We start from the raw sequence: 21,156 nt of genomic DNA on the forward strand, positions 1-21,156 counted from the left end.
GGCAGGCTGATCTCTGTGAATTCAAGTCCAGCCTGGTCTATATAGTGAGTTCCAGGCCAGCTGGGGCTATGGGGAGACCCTGTCTCAGAAAGACCAAAAAAAAGAAAAAAAGAAAAGGCGGGAGGAGGGGGTGTCTTAGCTGGGTTCAGTGGCACCCCCCCCCAAAAAAAAGTAGAGGGGTCTTGTTATATGTCCAGTCTGGCCACAAATTCCTGGGCTCAGGTGACCCTTTTGTCTCTGTCTCCCTAGTATTTAGAGCTCTAAGCACAAGCCTTTTCTTTTAGTGCAAAAAAGCCATTTCATTGAGTCAAAATTAAACTGTTCAACACATGTTAAAATGAAGGCTCAAATAACAAATACATTTTGATTAATTCAATTAGTATTTACCTTGTGCCTGCCAAATTCTGGGGCCTGAACCCCGGTGGGCAGCTAGAATGGCTTGTAGGCGGTAGCTGCTTATAGCCTGGAGTTAATACACAATGCCCTGAATACCTTAGATAATAAAGAAAACATGCCAGTTCAGACCTGTTTTTTTTTCTTGTTGCTTAGCATTCTAAATTAATGGAATGAAGAGAAAAGCCTGGTTTTATCATCTGTCAGGGTAGGCTACATCCTCTGTTGCTGTCGGTCCTTAGGGAATATAGCTCCATCTTTCATTTGTCTTTTGTTTATGCCAGGCCCAAAGCATGACCAAGTTCCCCTAATGGCAGAATAGCTTTCACCTTTGAATGTCAGGCTGCAGGAGAGAAAGGTAGATGGGAGAAGCTGACATGGACAGCCCCTGACCCTTATGTCAGGATGCTGACAAGGCCACATGCTCTGGTTCCATTTCCAGGATACACAGACATTTGCTGAGTGTCCACCTGTGTCCTGCTCTTCACTGGGCTCCCAGGAGAGAAAGAGGGCTAGATTATAATCCTCATTCCTTAATCATTCAGTTTAGAAATGGGGACAGACACATCAAAAAATAATAATATAAATTAGGATCGTCTTTCAAGAAGTGCAAACAGCTCTCCTGATTAATCTGGGTCCCCTGTAGGGTGGGAACAAAGTCTGGAGGCCTCCAGCATCCCTGGGGACTGGGATTGGAGGTGAAAGTGTTAGGAAAAGCCCCCTGGTGCATTTGAATAAGGCCTTAGAATGGGTGGGATTTTGACATAACATGGAGAAAAGCATTCCAAGTAGAAGACCCCTAGGAAAGGCTTTCTGTGTACGATGAAAACCAATTTTGTTTTTAGAGATAGGATCCTGACCTTGAATTTCTGATTCTCCTGCCTCTGCCTCCTGAGTACTGGGATTACAGGCATACACTACCTTGCCTGGTTTATATGGTGCTAAGGATCAAACCCAGGGTCTCAGGCATGCTAGGCAAGTGTTCTACCAACCAAGCTACATCCTCAGCTCCAAGAAAGCCTTTCTACCTTCAAGGGTTAGAAAGTAGCCTGGTTTGTCGGATCTCAGCCTGTGGTAGTGTACCTGGGAGGTGGATCATGTCAGAAGATGCTGGCAGTTGTGCAAAATACAGCTTTTTCCTGCAAGTCGAGGGAGCCAGCTGCGGAAGGCTGGGGAGTACTTCCATGGAACATATCGTGCTCTTCTGAGAAGGGTGGATTGAAGGGGGGTTGGATGGAAGTCGGAAGTCCAGAGGGGGCAGCTTTGATAACCTGGCTGAGAGAGGAAAGTTGGGTCAGATGCTAGAACTTATTCAGGGAGTTTGAATGGCTCCATATGAGTCATCAGGAATTTAGATTCAGATCTCAGTTCCGCTACAGCGAAGTGGAAGCCTGTCTACCTTTCCATCTCCCTGCATGAAGCCCACAACCCCAGAACCCCAGATGGTGGCTTTTCTTCTCTTCTCCTCTTCTCTTCTCTTCTCTTCTCTTCTCTTCTCTTCTCTTCTCTTCTCTTCTCTTCTCTTCTCTTTCTCTCTTTTTTGTTTTTTTGGTCTTTTTGAGACAGGGTTTCCCTATAGCCCCAGCTGGCCTGGAATGTGCTATGTACACCAGGCTGGCCTCACACTCACAGAGATCTACCTGCCTCTGCCTCCCAAGTGCTGGGATTAAAGGCGTGGAGCACCACGCCCAACTGGGGCTTTTCTTTTTAACAGTTTATTGTTTCAAGTAAAATTCTAGCATCCATAAAAATAGAAGGAACAGTCTAATGAATCTGCTTACCCATCGCCTGCCTTCAGCAATACCCTCTTGCTGCTATTATTTTAGGGATTGTTTTTGAGATGAGGCTTTTGGGAAGTATTCAATTTGAAGTTGTATTTGAAATATTTCCTCTTACTCAGTCTCTTGATCAAGCTGAAGTAGTATAATGACATCATTTCCATTTGTTCCTCCTTGGAGGTGAATTGCTGTATTAAGTAGGCATGTGCAAGTGTAAGTTTACTACTACAAGTAGGAAAGCAAAGGGTGCCTTCTTTGAAGGAGGCGCTCTAGGCCTGAGGAGAAACACAGCCTGCAGAGGTCTGTCAGCGGAGCAGGGGTTTGTCTACCATGAAGGCGAGTATGGAGATGGGAGAGAATGGAGATAAGGAATTCTGGGAGGGCAGTTTGTGGGGTAAGACACCCTCTTTGTCCATTGGAATGTGATGTTGGTGAGGGCCTGATTCACACTGACTGACCTGACAAAGCTCATCTATACACCAGACACCAAGGGAGTGATTCACTTTGGCAGGCATTGTCCAGTGGCCACAACACATTGCCTTTCCTTTCAGACTACGTTCTTGGCATTGCTGTGTGTGGGTAAGTCAATTATAGTGTCAGCTTAGGTTTCTGAGGAGCCAAGCTCCCGACGGAGCTCATGTGGAAAGTAGGTACACCACCCTTTGCTGTGATGGCGTCTGATAGCTCGTGGTAGTGCTCCCACCACATGGGCCCGTTCTTCTATGGGCACTGTTACTTTGTCGCTCACTGAGCAGCCTTGCTTGTTGTGGAGTATACTGATTGTTCATACTACTTGGCAAACAATTGAAAAATAGGACCAGGAGTCAAAGAGAGACCAAGCTATCAGCTTTATAGCTAATGAAGTGGCTTCTAGAGAGTGTGATGTGTGTGGTTCCCATGCTCCCCTTGGCTGAATCAACAAGCCTACCTCTAGTGGGAACCTAGATGAATGCAGTCTCCTGGGACAGGTCACCCCCTTGCTAAGGTAGCTCTAGGGAGAGAGGGAAGAATGGGTCTGAGCTGCACATGGTCTCTTCCTTCTCTCATGCCCACTAGACAGATACGTAACCATGCACGAGAAGACAGCGGTCTCCCATTGGATATCTATCTCCAGGGCATTGTGAAACATTAAATGAAGGTGTGTATGTTGTGGGTCTCAGCAGAGATTATTTGGATGGGGAGGGGATGCTGTCATGGAGAACATAGAATGATCTGGGCACTGAAAAATTTTCCATGTTTGATAGAGACTGGAGAAAGGGGTCTCTAAGGTTGAGGAGACAGCATGAGAGATGAGGGGACATGAGGATGCTCTCCTGTGGCAGGCACATAGAGATTGCCCAAGTCGTGGTTCTCACCCAGGCAGTCCAACTCCATCTTAGGCTTTTAGCTCCACCCTGGACTCTCCCTGAGCAGGATCCTTCCCTGGGCTCCTTGCATCTTGCCACACTGTTGTTAGGAACAGTAGGTGGCTTCCAGGTGCTGTTGAGTGATGCCATTGCCCTGTGGACCCAGGCCAAGTTCAAGGCATGAGAGGAGGGGAGACAGTTCTTCAGCTGGCCCCAGCTTAACCTGCTGTCACTTCTTCCCTGATCTCAGGCCACAAAGCTAGGACTTTGTCTAACAGAGCTGGTAATTGTAATGTATCCCTCACTAATGAGATAATGGGGACAAAGTCTTTTTGCTCCTGGGAGGCAGAAAACCTGCTGTGAACTTCCAGAAGGCAGTGTTTATAGGCAGGTGGAAATTGCCCAGGCAGGAAGTAATTTGCCATCATTGTGAACAGCACCAGGCTGGGGAAGGGCAGTTGCTTGCTGGTCCTTTTCATTAAAGCCCTCATATGTAAGTTCATTGACTTCTCAGACCCAGGCTCTCAGAAGCAAAGAACCCTCCATCCCAAATTTTCCAAGTGGCTACAGTGCATCCTACCCCTATGAGGACACAGGTCAATTTGTCCTACAGTAGGAAGGGGCAGACTGATGCAGGGTTGTGATGCTGGGCTGCCTGGGTGCTGCTTGGCTTCCCATCTTGCAGTTTCCAGAGGCATACATCCCTCTCCTGCATACTCTGTCCTGAGGTCTGCCTAGACCACTATGGGAAGGTACAGGGGTAAGGGCCATGACACTGCTCACTAGTATCCTTGTGACCTCTTTACCACAATTAGCCTTTGAATTTGAGAGGACTAGTTTGGGGTGTGGAGAATGTTAAGAGCAGAAATTGAAGGTGTGGATGGTCAAGAGAAAGGAGAGGAAGGCATTTGAAAATGTTAAGCAACCAAACTGAGGGAAACACCCTCAGCTTCTCACTGCTCCTGCAGCCAGGGGACAGATGTGCTGTCTGTGTGTAAGCTGCTGGAGTCACTGGTTTCCTGGCCAGGCTGCACTCCTCCCTGTGGGCCGGGCTCAGCTGTGCATGATGGTTGGGTCGCATGGCATGCTCATACTTTTGGGGTGGTGTGTCTCCCAAGCAGCTTGTATTTCAAGGAGGAGGGAGATGTCGTTCCTGTTCCCCCAGACTGTGGGACAATGAGGCCAGAGTCTGGCCTCCTGACTTGGAGGTAAAGTCTCAGTGTCCTGGGATGGCTTTGCACCCTGTAGAGGAGGATGTTGCGCTGTGACCGTTCTGCTGCCATTACTTGGTGTTGGATCTTGGAGGCCTGTGTAAAGGGCTGTGGTTTGGTGAGAAGAACTTGAGAGTTTGGGTAAGTGCTTAAGTGGAAGCATCTGGGTTGGGCTGTGCCAAAGGAGACTGGTGGTGGGAGAGCAGGGCATGTGATGGTAGCTGGGCTGGCTTTGAAATGGAAGTTCCAGAAAGCCGAAGGAATTCTTCCAATGTGCTCCATAGAACTGGACTCTGCAGTGCAGAAGTTTGTAGGGATCTCTTGCTGCTTGCCCAGCTGGGAGTGGCTGGGAATGCCCAGTGCATACCGCTTGCTAACCTGGCACAACGGGAAAAAGATGCTAAACGAGAAATGTTGCCTGGGACTCTGCCACCACCCAGCACTGCCAGCATGTGCCTGGCTTGGGGCCCTTGTGGCGATTCTGACAGACCCCTGGCTTTAGTTAACTGACTTACTAGTCAGACCAGCCTGATGTGGGTTGTTGAGGCGGGACCTCCAAGCCAGGTATGAGAAAAATGTTTTTTAGATGTAGAAGCCTTAATGTTTGTTGTTAGAAGTTACTGATGCTGTGATTGGGTGGCGACAAATAAAGCAGTCTTGTTCGCCTTGTATGACATTATTTTATTTTCTCTTGCCCAGCTCTCCCTGGACTATTTAAACTGCTGTTGTCCCTGACAAAAGAAATCATAGTCCCGCCTCTTCCCTCTTGCTGGATCCAGATATGCACTGCAGGCCTTTGACTTTCCAGGCTTCCTGCTCTCTCTGTCCTGCTTTGACTCCTGTATCACACAGGATGCTTTGCTGTGCCTGGCCCTCGTCCTGAAGGCAACATAATGCCTGTGGCCTTGTCCTTGGGTCACAGAGTCAGCGTGGCTGCAGGGCACAGTTTTCTCAGGCCAGGTGAGCCATGGTGCTCTTCAGTCAGGCTTTTACCCTGTGGGACATGATCTCAGGGCCTTGCAGGACCTGGCCTGAGCCTCAGGGCTCCAGACTGAGGCCCCTGACAGGAGGCAGGTGTAACTTGAGAGCCTGTCCAGTACAGTCCTGTGACTTCTTTCTTCCTTTCATTTCTCCCTTTAAGAATGAGAATGTTGGGGCTGGAGAGAGGGCTCTGCAGTTGAGAGCACTGGCTGCTTTTGCAGAGGACCCAGGTTCGATTCCCAGCACCAACATGGTGGCTAACAACTCTCCATAACTCCCATTTCAGGGGATCTGATGCCCTTTTCTGATGTCTGTGGCATTGCATGACAGGGGTGCACTGACATACATACAGGCATTGCACTCATACACAAAATAAAAATAATTTTTTTAAAAAAGAGAATGGGAGTGTATCCTATGCCTGTCCCACCACGGTGGTTTGGAAGCAGATAACTTCTTTCACAGGCTCATACATGCAAAGAATTTTGCTATAGTCAGACTCAAGTCATCCCCTTTAGGCAGCTATTTGGTTCTGTTCATTCTGTCAGCCACATGAGCTGAGATCCAGGATCAGAAACATGGCTCTGCTCTTGAGAGGCTTACTACTGAGATGAAAATGTTTACATATAGGATTGGAGAAATGACTCAGTGGTTAAGAGCACTGGCTGCTCTTGTAGAGGACCCGGGTTCTGTTGCGGCTAACATCTGTCTATAATTCCAGTTCCAGGGGATCCAATACTCTCTTCTGGCCTCTGTGGGCATTGTACACACATGTGCAGTTATATACATTCAGGGAAGACACTCATACACATTAAAAAATTTACATATAATGTGGCCAGTGCCCTAGAGAGGTCTGTGGTGGGATGGAGAGTGGGTGAGAGAGGGGCCGAGAGAAGGGCCTTAGAGAGGAAGATGCTCAAATTAGGCCTTGAAACAGGAGAGGGAATTGAACAAGAAGAATGAAGGTCTTGAACTTTCATGACATACTGAGTGATGGAGAGAGAGCTCTGAGAGCAGGAACAGGCTGGTGACAGTAGCTTGGCTGTTGGTCGAGGCTGGGCCAGGTGTGGTCAGGAATGACCAGCTGTGGTAGCCTCGAACTTGTAAGCACAGGTTTGAATCCCTGTGACCCCCACAATATGGATGTTTTTCCTTACACATTCTAAGAAGGAAAGCTGAAGCTCAGTGTTGTCAACAGGCTTGTCAAGGACACAGCTGGTAAAGGAAGAACTGGGTACAATGTAGCCTGCCACCCTGCATGCTCCATGGCTGTCTGCCTTCTTGTGGATGCCTGGGCCTGCCTTCCTGTCCTGGGTGATGGGAAGCTGTGAAACGTTATGAAAGCTCTAGGGAGCCTTGTTTAGATTTGAGACAAACCCATTGTCCTGGCAACTATGGTGAGGGTTGGGGTAGTGGTGGGAGGAGGTGAGGCTAGAGGTGGAAAAGCCAGTTAGGAAGACAGTGCAGTCATTCTGAAGGGAGTGATTGGAGGAGGGGGCACAGCTGGGGGAAGGGGAGAAGGAAGGAAACTTTACTAGACCTAGTGACCTTCCAGATGAGGGTAAAAGAAAGGAAGACCCATGAATAGTCAGTAGCTGGAGGAAAGCTCCCTCACCCACCCCTCTCAGGTAAAGGCTGGGTGAAGTAAAGTTACTGAGTTTATCAGACAGAGATAATACATGCTTTAGGTTTAAGCATAGGCATTTAGAGAGGACAGATGATTAAGAAAAGAATAGTACACACTTATAAGTCATGGGTCTGTGGAGGGGGGGAGAGAACCCTTAAGTATATTTAATAATAGTTATGTATAAAACTATGTGGTTTTCTAAGTTATGCTGTTTAAAGGATGTAATGTACAATAAGGCTTAAGGATTAAGGAAAGGTTAAATTAAATAAAAATTACATGAGTTGGTTTACTCATTTTTCTTAAAATTTACCTTTTGTAAATGAAATTGTAGGGTGGTTGTATGAGGTGTATTCTTTAGCTTTAGGGAGGAGAGAGGAATGATAATGACTTAAGGCTCGGTGTAAGCATAGTTGTCATCTCAAACATCCTTGTTTGAGATGTCTTTAGGAAGACAAGCATTATTTCTGATGACAGTTTTGGCTTTTATCAGGGTGTGGAGTTTCTGACTCCCAGACAGATTCCACCAGGAGCAGTTCTTTCTTTTCCCATGTTCCCTTGACTTTCCTGTCTTTGATCCTTCTGCAATGCCTCCCTCTAAGACTTTGTTCTCTTAATCTTGAAATTGTTTTTATTTTTTATTTTTATTTTGTGTGTATGAGTGTTTTGCTTGCATGTGTGTAAGTGCATGCAATCAATGCCTGCAAAGGCCAGAAGAGGGCGTCACATCCACTGGAACTAGAGTTATGGATGGTTGTGAGCTGCTATGTAGGTGCTGGAAAGTGAACCCTGGTCCCTAGCAAGAGCAGCCAGTACTTTTAACTGCTGAGCCATGCCTCCTGCCTGCACTTTGCCCCTGTAATCTTAAGGTTTCATGATGGTTAAAGATCTATTCTCTGAAGTTTCTTCAGGCTGAACAGGATATAGACCCTGCCCATCAAGGATCAGATTCTCAAACTGCCTGATCTAAACAAGGCAGGAGAGGGTCTAAGCTAGTGGATCTGAGGATCATAATTTGATGGAAATTTAGAAGGATGCCATTACCTGCCTGAGACATCAAACTGTATAAACAAAGCATTTAGCAGATTGTTATGTCTAATTTTTGATTATCATTAAAAATAGAATGGCATTTTTGGGCTGGAGAGATGGCTCAGCAGTTAAGAACACTGCTTGTTCTTGCAGAAGACCTGGGTTCGAATCCCAGTACCCACATGGCAGCTAACAACTGTCTGTAACTCCAGTCCCAGAGGATCCGACTGCCTCTTCTGTCCTCTGTGGGCATTGCATGACATGGGTGCGCTTACCTACATGCAGGCAATATATACATACACATATATAAAAATAATAAATAAAATTTTTAAAAAATTAAAATAGAATGACATTTAAAAAATATGTTTGAGAGTCATAAAGTAAAAGGAAAAAACATTGATGGTTGTATTCTGAGACTGTAGCATGACATAAAACAAATTTATTTTATTTATTTATTTATTTATTTATTATTTATTTATTTATTTTGAGACAAGGTCTCACTATATAACCCTGGCTGTCCTGGAACTTGCTGTATAGACCAGGCTGGCCTTCATCTCACAGAAAGCCTCCTGCCTCTGCTTCCTGAGTGCTGTGATCAAAGTTGTGTGCCACCATGCCTGGTAAAAGTTTTAAAAAGGAATTCAGAGGCTGAGAAGATGGCTTAGTGGGTAAGAATGTGAAAGCAAGAGGACCCGAGTTCAAATCCCCAGCATCCATGTAAAGTGGGGTATGGCTACCCATTTCTGTAACCCTAGTATTGGGGTGGAGACAGGTAGATCCCGTGAGCTCCTTGGCCAGCCAGCCTAGCAGAAACAGTGAGCTTCAGGTTCGTTGGGAGGCCCTGTCATGCCACCATGCCCAGTGAAAAGAAGCATTTTAAAGCACAAAATAAGGTTACAGTTATGGATAGATTTTAAAATGAAACTTGTCTTTGCTTAGGACTTTGAAATTTTCTAGTGGCTTACAGGTATGAGACCTTGACTTCAGGATGCTCTTGAGGTTGTTAGACTCAGAGGGACAGGCTTTATTTAAAGAATAACTGCTTGAGTTTTTGGTGCTGTTTTTTTTTTTTTGTTGTTCCTAGAGGAGTAGGCCTCTCTCTGAAATGGTGTCAGCAAACAGCATAAGAGCTGAGTAAAATCTGACTGCCAATCTTCTCTCGGGCCTGTCCTTCTCCTCTGACTAGCTTAAGTCAGGGTGGTGGCTTTGTGTCACTTCCTGAAATATTATAGGGCCAGAGCAGACAGGCCCTCGTGACTTCTTCCACTATGGACTTGATATCCTTTTCCCCCCAAAGGCACAAATAACTAGAATGGTTAATGTTTCTCTTTCTAGGTGACATGAGTCATGAGGCCCTTTAGTAATTTTTTAAAGTAATCTGGGGCAACAGAATCTTCCATTCCCCTTGAATATAGCAGTCAATTTAAAAATTATTTTTATTTTGTGAGTGTATTGCCTGCATGTATGTAAAGTGCACCATGTTGTGCAATGCCCGCAAAGGTCAAAAGAGGATGTCGGATCCCCTGGACTGGAGTTATGGATGCTTGTTAGCCGCTGTGCTGGGAATCGAACCTGGGTCCTTTGCAAGAGCAGTCAGTGCTCTTAACTGCTGAGCCATCTCTCCAGCCCCATACCAGTCATTTTCATAGCCTCATCTACTAGCTTTGCAGTCGCTGCTGTGACTCGTAAACATCTTGTCTATTGTCCACATGCTCTAGAGTCAGCAAGTTATAGGAATGAGAATCTCCCCTAACTTTTGGGTGATGACTCCTTATGCCAGGTCTTGTCTTCCTGTCACATATAGAGCAAAAAGTATTGTGAAATAGGCTGGAGGCCAGAAGACTAATTAGGAAGACTGCAGTCATTCTGAATGCAATGCTATGATGATGGGAAAACTTGGAGGGGGTGGGAGAGGGTGTGGGCAGGGAAGGAGATGGTACCAGACCTGGTGACCCATAGGATATAGAGAGAAGGGAGGACCCAGGGAAGACTCCAGGTTTCTGACTTGGTGACAGTGTTGGCATCTCTAAGACGGGAAGAGGAACATTTGAGGAAATGATCTGTAGTGCTACCCAGTATGAAGATGTGGGGAGGGAGATGGGCGCCAGCCTTAGTTGCCACTGACAATGAGTTGGTTTGTTTTACTCAATGAATCAATAAACACTTCCCTTGGGATTACAGAACTGACAGTCCAGAGGCCCAGGCACATGGTGGGAATGGAGGGATGGAAGCTGGGCACATAGTTGCTATCATGCTTTCCCTGAAGGATCAAAGAGATAGGGAGATCACATTTAGATGGGCAGGATAGAGCTCTCTGTCTTGGAACTATTGACTAGATAGGAAGAAAGGCGTGTAAAAGGGAACGCTGCTGGAGTGGGCACTGTGCTGGGCAGCGTTAGTGTCAACTGGATACACCAGGGTTGAGGGAGCCTCAATCGGGGAATTGCCTCTATTGGACTGGCCTGTGGCCATGTCTGTGGGGCATCTTTTTGATGAGTGATGTGGGAGGGCCCAGCCCACTGTGGGTGATGCCACCCCTGGGCAGGTGGGCGTGTGTTGCATAAGAAAGCAGGCCGAGCAGGGGCCAGGGGAGCAAGTCAGTAAGCAGCATTCCTCCATGGCCTGTGCTCCAGCTCCTGCCTCCAGGTTCCTGCCCTGAGTTCCTACCTTGGGCTCCCTGATGAACTGTGACCCAGGATATGTAAGCTAAATAAACCCTTTCCTCCCCAAGTTGGTAGTGGTCAGAGTATTTTGTCGCAGCAATGAAGAAACAAACTAGGACAGGCATAAAAGAGGAAAGAGAGGTGGGGCAGCCAGGTGTCAGACAATTAGACCCAGGCCACTGGTAAATAAGGCTTTCGGTTGGGATGGGACCAGAGGGTTGCCAAGAGTTATGACAGAAATTAAGGCTGCAACCCAGTAGGTTGAGTTCATGTGATGCATGGCCATGGTTTCTACCCTGTGTCTGGTGGTGAGTTCCTGAGGAGGTCTAAGCAGGTGAATCTAGGCCCTCATCTATGCCAGCAAAACTGGGTCTCTGCTTAGTGACTTCTCCAGGTGATTCTGATGAGCACCAGAGTTTGAGGGTTGCTGAGATGGGGGCTTCTTTGGTGCCGGGTAAGTAGAGAGAGCTGTGGGAGGGAGGTTACCAATTGGGCAGCTGTTGTAATCACCTGGGTGAGGTAATGCAGAGCCAGGTGAGGCCGCAGAAGCAGATGAGATCACCACTGGCCACAGTCTGGAGAGAAGATGCTGCCTGCCTTACACTGCAGCATGGAGCTCACCTAGTTGGTCTGTCTAGTCTCTTCATCTGGCTCTGGGAATACTCTCTTCTCCCCATCTCTTCTGAGTTTGTGTTGTTGGAGTGTTCCAGAGCATCCCAGGCATTCCTCTTTTTAAACTCTACCACCTCTTATGCCTTTTTGTTCAATTGCTTTAAATACGATGTGCATGCAGACAGCTCCAAAATTGTTATCACTTCCCCAGGTGCCTCCTTTCCTGCCTTCCTAGGAGTCGTCCTAGGAATCTTCAGCTGGGTGTTTCAAAGCCAGCTGTTCTCATATCACCCCCATAGGTGGCACTTTGCTGTTCCTGTTCTCCCAGGAACTTGGGGTAGAAACTGTATTGTCCAGTGCAGCATCTCTCTCAGGTCTGTGTGCAGTCTGTCAGTAAATCTTACTGGCTTTCTGGCCCCAACATCACTGGTCAGGAATTAAGACATCCACCACACTGCTTCTTGCCCAGGCTCCTTTCTTCTCCTTTTTGGCTTTCCTGTGTTCCAGCTGCTTCCCTGCTGTCTGTTTTCCAAGCAGCAGCCAGAATAATCCTTTAAATAAGTCATACTTTGTCACCATGTGCTCAGAAGCCCTCAATGGCTTCCTGTCTCAGGAAAGGGGAAGAAGAATTTTTATTCTTAGGCAGGTTACCTAGATTGTTCTTTCATCTGTAGTAGAGGGAGAATAATTCCCAACTGGTGTGTGAGGATTAAATGAGATAAAGTTGGATAAATCCTGATCCAAGTAGCTAACAGATACCGGCCAATAAAGGAAGCGCATCCAGGAGGAAATGGGCGCACATCAGTTGAAGTCTGGTACCGTGCCAGCCATGCCACCATTTGTTCCCTCGGTGTTTTACATTTTTTTCTGGTTTGTTTTGAGGCAGGGTCTCACTTTTTAGCCCTGCTTCCTAGAACTCACTATGTAGACCAGACTGGCCACCAACTCACAGAGGTCCACCTGCTTCTGCCTCCTTACTGCTGGGATTAAAGGAATATGCCAACCAGGGCCTTGAACATGCTAGGCAAGTGTTCTACCCTTAAGTTTCATCCAGGTCCTGATTGTTTTAAATTTGTGGTGCCTGTGCGTGTGTATGTGTATGGGGTCCATGTGCATGTGGAGGCCAGAGGGCAGTCTTGGGTGCCATTTCTCAGATGTCATCCACCTTATTTTGAGATAGGTCTCTGTTTGACCTGGATTAGGCACTGATTAGGCTAAGCTGGCTGGCCAGGATCCTCCTGCCTCCTCAACTCCAGTGTTGGGATTTCAAACACACACCAATCACTCTGTTTCTTTTTTTACGTGGGTTCTAAGGATCGAAAGCAGGTCTTTGTGCTTGTATAACAAGTGCTTTTCTGACCGAGCCATTGCCCCAACCCCCTGATTGTTTTAACTTTTATTATTATAACATAGCCACACAATTTGAAAAGTCAGATAATTATATGTGATTTGTTAGAACAGACACTTTCAGGGACTGGCGAGATGGTTCAGCAGTTAAGAGCACTGACTGCTCTTGCAGAAGACCAGGGTTGGGTTCCCAGCAGCGAGTCACCTGGCAGCTAACAACGTTCATAACTATAGTTCCAGGAGATCTGATGCCCTCTTCTGGCCTCTGTGGACATTGTAGGACATGGGTGTACTTACATGCAGGAAAAACAGCAATGTGCATAAAAGAAACAAAACACAAACACCCCCCTTCCAGACCAGTGTGACCCCATTGCTTTTCCTCAGATGCAGCCACTGAAATACTTTAAGTATTTTTAATTCATATCTCTAAAAAAATACTTCTGGGATCTCACTTTTGTTTCTCATTATCTAGTGACTTCGGGGCTCTGGAAACCTCAAAGATGAGGATTCAGCTCTGTTTGCAATCCTACCCTGTAACCCGCCAGCACTTTTCCATCCTCCCCATCCCACCAGTGCAGGTTTAGTGGGATCAGTTTGTGGTATTTCATTGTAAGGACTGTGATTACTCTGACTTTTTGGTTTCTGTGGAGTTCTTTTCTTATTTGCTTGTTTTTCTGTTCCCTTATTCAGTTAAACAGATTCCTCGCCAATTATATAAACCTGAGCTGCTCAGATGCCTCTGGCGTTTCAGTTTCATATGACTGCAGAAACCTCCCCGAGCTTAGGGCTGCCCTTGGTGCATAGCTCGGTTCACCTTCTCCACCAGCACCTCCAGCATCTCCCCAATGACCCCTATCACATTCTCTTGTGGTTTGTTCTCTAAAGTGAATTCTTCTGTTGTTGTTTTAGGGTAGCTGAATTAGATGTTTGGCTCAGGCAGCTGTATTTACTTGAGGTCTCCCTTGCTTACTTGTGTCCATAACAATGAGAATCATTTTATATTGATTTTAAGATGACACAGTGAAGCCTCAGAGAAGTTAAGTACATTGTGTAAAGTCATGAGATAGCTAGACCCAGTTTTAATGTGTATGTGTATGTACGTGTGTGTGTGTGTGTGTGTGTGTGTGTGTGTGTGTGTGTGTGTGTGTGTGTGCGTGTGCGTTCCTCACACCTGTGAGTGCACCTTTGGAGGCCAGAGGTCAATGCCAGACATCTTCCTCAGCATCAGTTCATTTTGTTTTTTGAGACAGAGTCTCTCACTGAACCTGGAGCTCATTGGCTGGACTGGCTGCCCAGTGAGGCCTCTGAATCCTCTTATCTATGCCTCCCTGCACTGGGATTATAGGTCCACACCATCATGTCCAGCTTTTCTTTTCTCCTGGATCCTGGGGATCAGAACTCAGGTCTTCATGCCACTGAGCTGTCTTCCCGGCTTCAGAACTTGGATATTAACTGAAGTTTGCCTGACCGTACAACCTGTTTTGTGGTGTCTACACATGTGCTTGAGAATCTGTTTATGTGTTATTATGATTATTTTTGCTTTTTTTGAGACAGGGTCTCCCTGTAGCCCCAGTTGGCCTAGAACTCTATGTAGACCAGGCTGGCCTTTATCTTACAGAAGTCTGTATGCCTTTGGCTCCTGCATGCTGGGATTAAAGGTGTGTGCCACCATGCTAGGCAGGCCCTTTTATTTTATTTATTTTTTAATTTTTTTGATTGAGGATCTAGGCACCGCCAGGAATTTCCTTCCTTTCTTCCTCTTTGATACTTGAATAGCTTCTTCCTTTCTCAAAGAGATAATGCCTTTTCTATCCTTTTTAGAGGCTGTTGCCCAGCTTAGGGATAGCTAGAGGTATTTCTTAAAATGACTATTAGCAGGTATATGGTTAATGGGGAATATGTGATGTTATAGAAAAAAAGATGTCAATTTCTTGTGATATGTTGGTATTTTATCATTTCTTGGCTCTTTAGGGAGGGTATGGGCAGAGATGAACCCAGGCTCTGTGGAAATGGTACACATGGCCTTGGGGTGAGGACTTGCAAGGCTGCTGGATGCAGCTGCTGAGGAGATAGTCCCAGCTGTGTCTCAGGCACAGGGATCCTGGATGAGTAAAGGTGCCAGGGACTCCTAGCTCTGTTCCCAGTTTGTTCCTCCCCCCTGCAGTCTGGTCAGCTTCAACATGTCTGATTGGCCTTATGTGGCCTTACAGTCATGTGATCACGGTGTCATCATCACACATCCCTTTTCTAGAATATGCAGTTCTTTCCTCATTGTCCTGTTTTATGGCTACAAGAGTAATTTTCTTCTTGTCTGGTAGCAAAGAGGAAGATAAGGTCATGTCTTAGCCATCCTCACAGAGGGGAAGATGTCAGCATCCAGGGAGGCCTGTGAGTGCAGAGGGGTGAACAATGCATGAATCACGCCTTTTTTTCAAACAGCATACCCTGCCTTATCTTTGTGACCCAGGATGAGCACATTTCTTGGTGTCAGGAGTGTGGCTGCTCATCAGGGCCAAGCAGGGTTGTGTTAAGTGTTGAGCTAATGTGATGATGGCCTGTGTCCATTGTAGGCACTGTCACTGTGTTGGACATGTTGAAAACCATGTCTCTGCATTGACTCTGCTTCCTGGCCTGTGTAGTGCCTCTCTTTGGAGTCCCCATGCCACATTGTTGATTCCTCTGTCATCTGTGTTGTATTCATTAGGTGGCTGGTGGAACAGGGCTAGACCATTGCAACGCATTATCTCGGCAAACAAAAACAGACGGTTTTTGATAGGGACGATGAGCTCTTCCATTTCTTGCTCTCTGTTTACAGGTCACCCCGACTTCCTCTTGGCCCTTTGGAATTCCATTTTGGCGCTCTCTCTTTCCAGCCTCTCTGGACTGAATTATAGAACATCCTGGTGGAGTTCACAGCATTGAAGAAATGTTTAGTGTAGCAAAACTCCATCATTCAATGCCAGAGTGTTGTACAAAGAAAAGAAGCAAAGTTTTTTTGTTTTTTTTAAATCTAGGTGTCTTGAGGGAGGGGTTACCCTGTTGTGTGTCTTTCCCTGGGAGGACGTCTAACCTAGACAGTTATGAGCGATGAGAGAGGCTGGATCAGGGAGGAATGGCTGGGGATCTCCTGGCTTTCCTGATTTAGTAAGAAGGCCTGTGTTCCCACAGTGGGGAGGAGGCCTTCCTTACACCTGTGACACATTGTCCTTGTACATCTGACACCAAGATGCCTCATAGTAGTCCTGTGACAGCTGACAGGAACTTGTTATTACCCAAGTGCCCTGCTGTTACCTCAGATGCAGCCAGCCTAGAACTGAACTTCTCAACTCTGCCCAGAAGAGGTTCCCCAGTCTCGTGGGCCCAGCTCCTGGGCTGTGATAAGGATACACCTTTGACTCATGCTCCTCTTTCACCTAGGCTCCCATGGGTCCACCCAGCTGGCTGTTTGCCAGACATAAACTCATCACTGGGCAGAGGTCCCAAGTTCTTCTTTTGAGGCCTTTCCAGTGCAGTGGGACATACCATGAGCCCCTGGGGTTTGTCCTTCTGCCAGGTGACGCCATCAGCTTTCACCCTGGTCCAAGGCCTCAGATGCAGCCAGCCAAGTGTGGCTTATCAGAGGCCCCTGTCTGTGGAAATAGGAGACCTTTTTTTAAAAGTCTGCATTGAGTTTTCATCTGAGACCGCTTGATGTGTTATGCACTGGTATTCAGAACCCTGAACTAGTGATTCTTGGGCTCTTATTAAATTGCTCATGTCCTGCTTATGGGAGTCAATGGAAGGTTTTGACTCTTCTTCAGCATCTGGTTGCTCCTGTCTAATCGCATCAACCATTTTGACCTTAGCCAACTACATCCTGCCCTTACATGTTTCCCTGCCTCGTGTACCACCCCCTCTGCCTGGAAGAGCATTCTCCTCCTTGTGAGAAAACTGCTCACCTGTCAAGACTTGATGACGTCACCTACCTGCCTCTATTGGTACACCTCATAGTGTGTGGTAATTATTTGTTCACATCTCTGTCTCCTCTATCATGGGAGCACACAGATAGTGAATTATCAATAGCTCTGCAGTGCCCAGCACTGCAGGGGTTCAGGGAATGCTGGCTGCTTGGATGCACTCATTTATTTACAAGTATTTACTTACAACCTGCCTTGTGTCAGGCACCCTGTTAGGCACTGAGACCACAGGAGTGAAAGGGGAGAAGTGCTCCATGGGAAGGTGGGGAGATAGGAAGAAAATGTAAATAGATAAGATAATGGTAAGATAATGCTGTGCTTTAGATAAGGGATTTTGGGGGAAGTCCTCTCTGAGAAGACACTTTGAAACTGAAGACCTAAGGATGAGAGAAACAGCCTTTCAGAAAGCTGGGAATACACTTGGGGTGGCGAGGACAGCAGTGGCAACTCACAGGGAAGGAGGTGGTCTTAGAGGGTTTGGGGAGCACATGGGAGACCACGCTGCTGGGGAGAGTGACGGGAAGTTGGCCTGGCGGCACCGTTTTCAGAGGTCACAGGAAAGATTTGGGATATTTTGTCTCCTGGAGCAGTTCAACTGTTTTTGGAGGGAAGAAGTTCAAATTTTTTATGTTTCTATGATGGAGCAAAGGGAATCTGCTCACTCAGCCCTGCCTTTGCCACCTCCCCTTTCCCTGCCCCCTTATACACCCAGACCCCAGCTTGCTCCCTTTTCAGAGCCCCAGACTGCCATACCCTGGGGCCAGTCTGGGCCACTTTCCTCCCTCAGAGGAGCTTTGCCCTTTGTCTCATCCTATCAGCACTGCTAAGACTGTGGAGTACCAGTGAAGTCTGTACCCCTCTGTGAGTGACCGTCCTCATTCCCTTAGCTAACTGTACAGTGGTTCTAGACTTGGAATCCCTACCCCCCAGGATGAGTGTCTGAACCTCCCTTGGCCTTTGTCCCTGTGGAGCACTGTTCTCTGCACATGCAGAGTGGCTTTCTTCCCTTGTCCTGCCCGCCTCCTGTGGGGAGTTTGCTGGGTTCTCCCTCCACAGGCCACTGCATTTTAGTCTCAGATTTTATCAGGACATGGATATCTGCTCACTTAAAAGCAAAACAGCAAAACGAGCTCTTACTGCATGTAAAGAGTGCTCTGTATGAATCTTTAATGATCCACGGATCATGACATCAGTCTTGTGATTTAGATGCTGTTGTCTTCATTTTACAGATGAGGAAACGGGCTCCAAGATCACACAGTAAATGACAGAGCCAGGCCTGGACTCAGTCTAGTTCTTTGTGGTCCTAAAATCCTTATCTTTACCATCTCCAAAGCTGTGTGGTGCCCAATTTCCTACAGAAGTTCCACATCACAGGGAAAATGAGCAGAGCCCTCCAAGTCATCTATTGCATCCCTTGGCGTGGGAGCCATTCAAAATACTGATGCCCATTAGGCACATGTGTAGGTTTTGCTGAATGAGCCACAAACCATGACTCCTGCTCCCAGTTTACAGACGTGATCTAAGTATCGTTTTAGGATGACAAATGCTGTTGTAAGACCTTTCCTGCTGCCCTGGGAGGAGGTAGGAAGCCAGAAACGAGAGGAGGCGGCAGGAAGTCGGTTTAATTCCAGTTGTCCAGAGATGGGAGCAGTTGCCTCTGGGTAGGTGGGATTGGGGGTAGGAGGAGGAAGGTCCTCATCCCTAGTGACAGGCCCTTAGAGCAGAGATTAAGCATTAGGAAGTGGTTGGACTGCGTATCCTGGAGATGTTCCTGAGCCTGGAGAGGCTGGGCTTCTACTTCGAATGGTACTGGCTACAGTACAGCTAAGATGGCCAGCAGTGGTCCCATGACAGCATTGTCTCAGGCATCCTTGTGCCTGTGACCCTTGTACATGGTGAACACTGGCCTCGGGAGAAAGGAAATTGGCGTTTGAGGCCTTTCAGCTAGGATCACACCCATTCAAGGGAAGCATTGTGAATGTGAGGCACATGTGGCCATGAGACAGTGGAGCTGTCCCTAGTGGTGGTTGGAGCTTCTTGACTGTCAGCATGGGGCAGCCTAATAACTATCTTGCTGCTGCTGGGAACTCTGGGTATCCTGGTAGTCTTTCATTACAAAAAAAATTAAATGCTGAAGATTCATGAAGAAAGAACACTTATACCAGGAGGAAGAAGCCATGGAGATGCCAGGAACTACCTACCTGCTGCTAGGATTCCTGATGATGATGGTGGTGGTGGCGGCAATGATGGTGTGTGTGTGTGTGTGTGTGTGTGTGTGTGTGTGTGCGCGCGCGCGTGCATGAATACCATAGCATGCATATGGAGATCAGAAGACAGCTTTTTGGAGTTAGTCCTCTCCTTCCACCTTTACCTGGGTTCCAGGGATTGAATTCATGTTGTCAGGCTTGAGCAGCAAGCACTTTAACTTGCTGAGTTACCTTGCTGGCCCCTGGCCTGGATTCTTAATGAAAGCACTTTGTATATATGGGTAACACAGTGTTGTGTGCTTGAACATTTGTCAAGAGGGTAGCTTTCTCATTCACAGTACTGTTCTTGCCACCAAACACACCTTTTGAACTTGTTGACTATGCCCATTACCATTATTTTGGTAGTGGTGTCATGGGGTTTCTGTATATCCCCAAACACAGCAGGTTGAATGCATTAAATATCTCAGTTCTTTGTTTATCAGTTTACTTCAATAAAGCTGTTTTTAAAAAATTGAAAAATGTAAAAGAAAATACACCCTATGATGATGGTTCTAAAGCATTTTATGGTCTTACCTGTGTAATGGACACCGTCTGTAACTTTTCCTTTGTTCTGTATTTGAATTTTCAGTAACAGGAGGAGACACTGCAGATAGAAGGAGCCATGGCCTCTGATGCGAGCCATGCGCTGGAAGCTGCCCTGGAACAGATGGATGGGATCATTGCAGGTAGCTCAGGGGTCCCGGGACTGGTGTCCTGTCCTCTGTCCTCCGTGTCTCAGACTGTTTCCTTTCATTAGACATTTCTGTTGGCATAGAGAAAGCCAACAGATTTACTTTTAAGTAGTTTTATGGTTCTCTCTCTCTCTCTCTCTCTCTCTCTCTCTCTCTTTCTCCCTCCCTCTCTCATGGAGTTCTCTTACATCTGGTGTGATAGTTTAGGAGTCTGTGTTGAGACAGGGCAGGCCTACCCATGCATGTACATAGCTGTGTCACAGTTTGGATTCCGGCTGTAAGGCGATTTAGGTGCTGTGAAATTGCGTCTACTGTAAAATTTTCAGAGCGCATCACAGCTTCTAACAGCAGAGCTGAAACTCGAAGTTGAGCTGACTTTGTTACCTAATCAGTGTCTGCTCACTTTCCCAGCTGTCATCCAGTGTTAGGAGACCGGAGGCAGTTTTGTATTGGTTCACATCATGATTACAATGCTCTTTAGCCCATATTTTCTTAGTCGAGGTTACCTCAAGTGTTTGGCTTATGATATTTGCATTAGTCAGTAGGGGAGTTTCTTTGGAAAGGAACTTTGGATACTTGGGGCAGACTGCTGGTGGGCTGTTCGGTCTTGATTCCTCAATAGGAACAACGAGGATGTTGTATTGGTTACAAGGCTATTGTTGAAGACCTTACCAAAAGGTCCCAGGTTTGTTTTTTCCGTCCTTACCAGATAGAGTTAATGGGCTTATGGGCAGAGAGGGTGTACTTCTTTGGGATTTGGCTCCTCATCGTGTGAAGTGCATGACCGAGGAGATGGAGGAAGAAGGGGTATGACTGAATGGGGCTTGGCCACAGGAAGTGCTCAGGACACCTGACACTGCCCCTTTCCGGTTGCTTGCTTTTCCTTCCCATTGCAGAAATACATCTGGGTTGTGGGGGGTTCTGGGAATTGGAGCCTGGGGTGAGGGAGGCTTTTTGTATCTTACAGCTTCCTCCTGTTACAGGTTGCATTGTAACCCAGCCGAGCCGTCATCTGGCAGGCTCTCGGGTTCTCCACAAACAGAAGAGCCCGTGAGAGGCCATAGCTAATGTCCTGCTTTCCTAAGACTCCATACGTTGGGGTGTCCTGTGCTAGCTTAGAGTCACTGATGACTTATTGAGAAAACACCATCAAGTGACTGGACGTCCTAGAAATATGTTTAGAAAGCCAGAACTGGAAGCTCCCTGCTGCACTGAGATAAAAGCTACAGGGTCAGACTGTGGCTGAGGGGTCAGTACATCTGAGCCTTGGCCTGAGGACAG

General features: G+C 46.9%; 1 protein-coding gene across 11 annotated transcripts in view; it reads left to right on the top strand.

Annotated features, from left to right (window-relative positions):
* Ppfibp2 (PPFIA binding protein 2) overlaps nucleotides 1-21,156 on the top strand; it is a 180,353-nt gene that overhangs the window by 16,722 nt on the left and 142,475 nt on the right. For 6 of the 11 annotated variants that reach the window (XM_029555283.1, XM_008851668.3, XM_029555277.1 and 3 more), the window contains exon 2: nucleotides 19,773-19,869. The exons of 2 other annotated variants lie outside the window; for them this stretch is intronic. In XM_029555283.1, the coding sequence (XP_029411143.1) occupies nucleotides 19,806-19,869 (64 nt within the window). In that variant the 5' untranslated portion in view covers nucleotides 19,773-19,805. Of the gene's footprint in view, nucleotides 1-4,852; nucleotides 4,870-19,772; nucleotides 19,870-21,156 lie in introns of those variants that run through there. 3 more of the 11 variants (XM_029555281.1, XM_029555287.1, XM_029555284.1) reach the window with 3 other exon arrangements.

This window comes from Nannospalax galili, unplaced genomic scaffold, assembly GCF_000622305.1.
Source record: "Nannospalax galili isolate Female #2095 unplaced genomic scaffold, S.galili_v1.0 scaffold426, whole genome shotgun sequence".
NCBI classification, from domain to species: Eukaryota; Metazoa; Chordata; class Mammalia; order Rodentia; family Spalacidae; genus Nannospalax; species Nannospalax galili.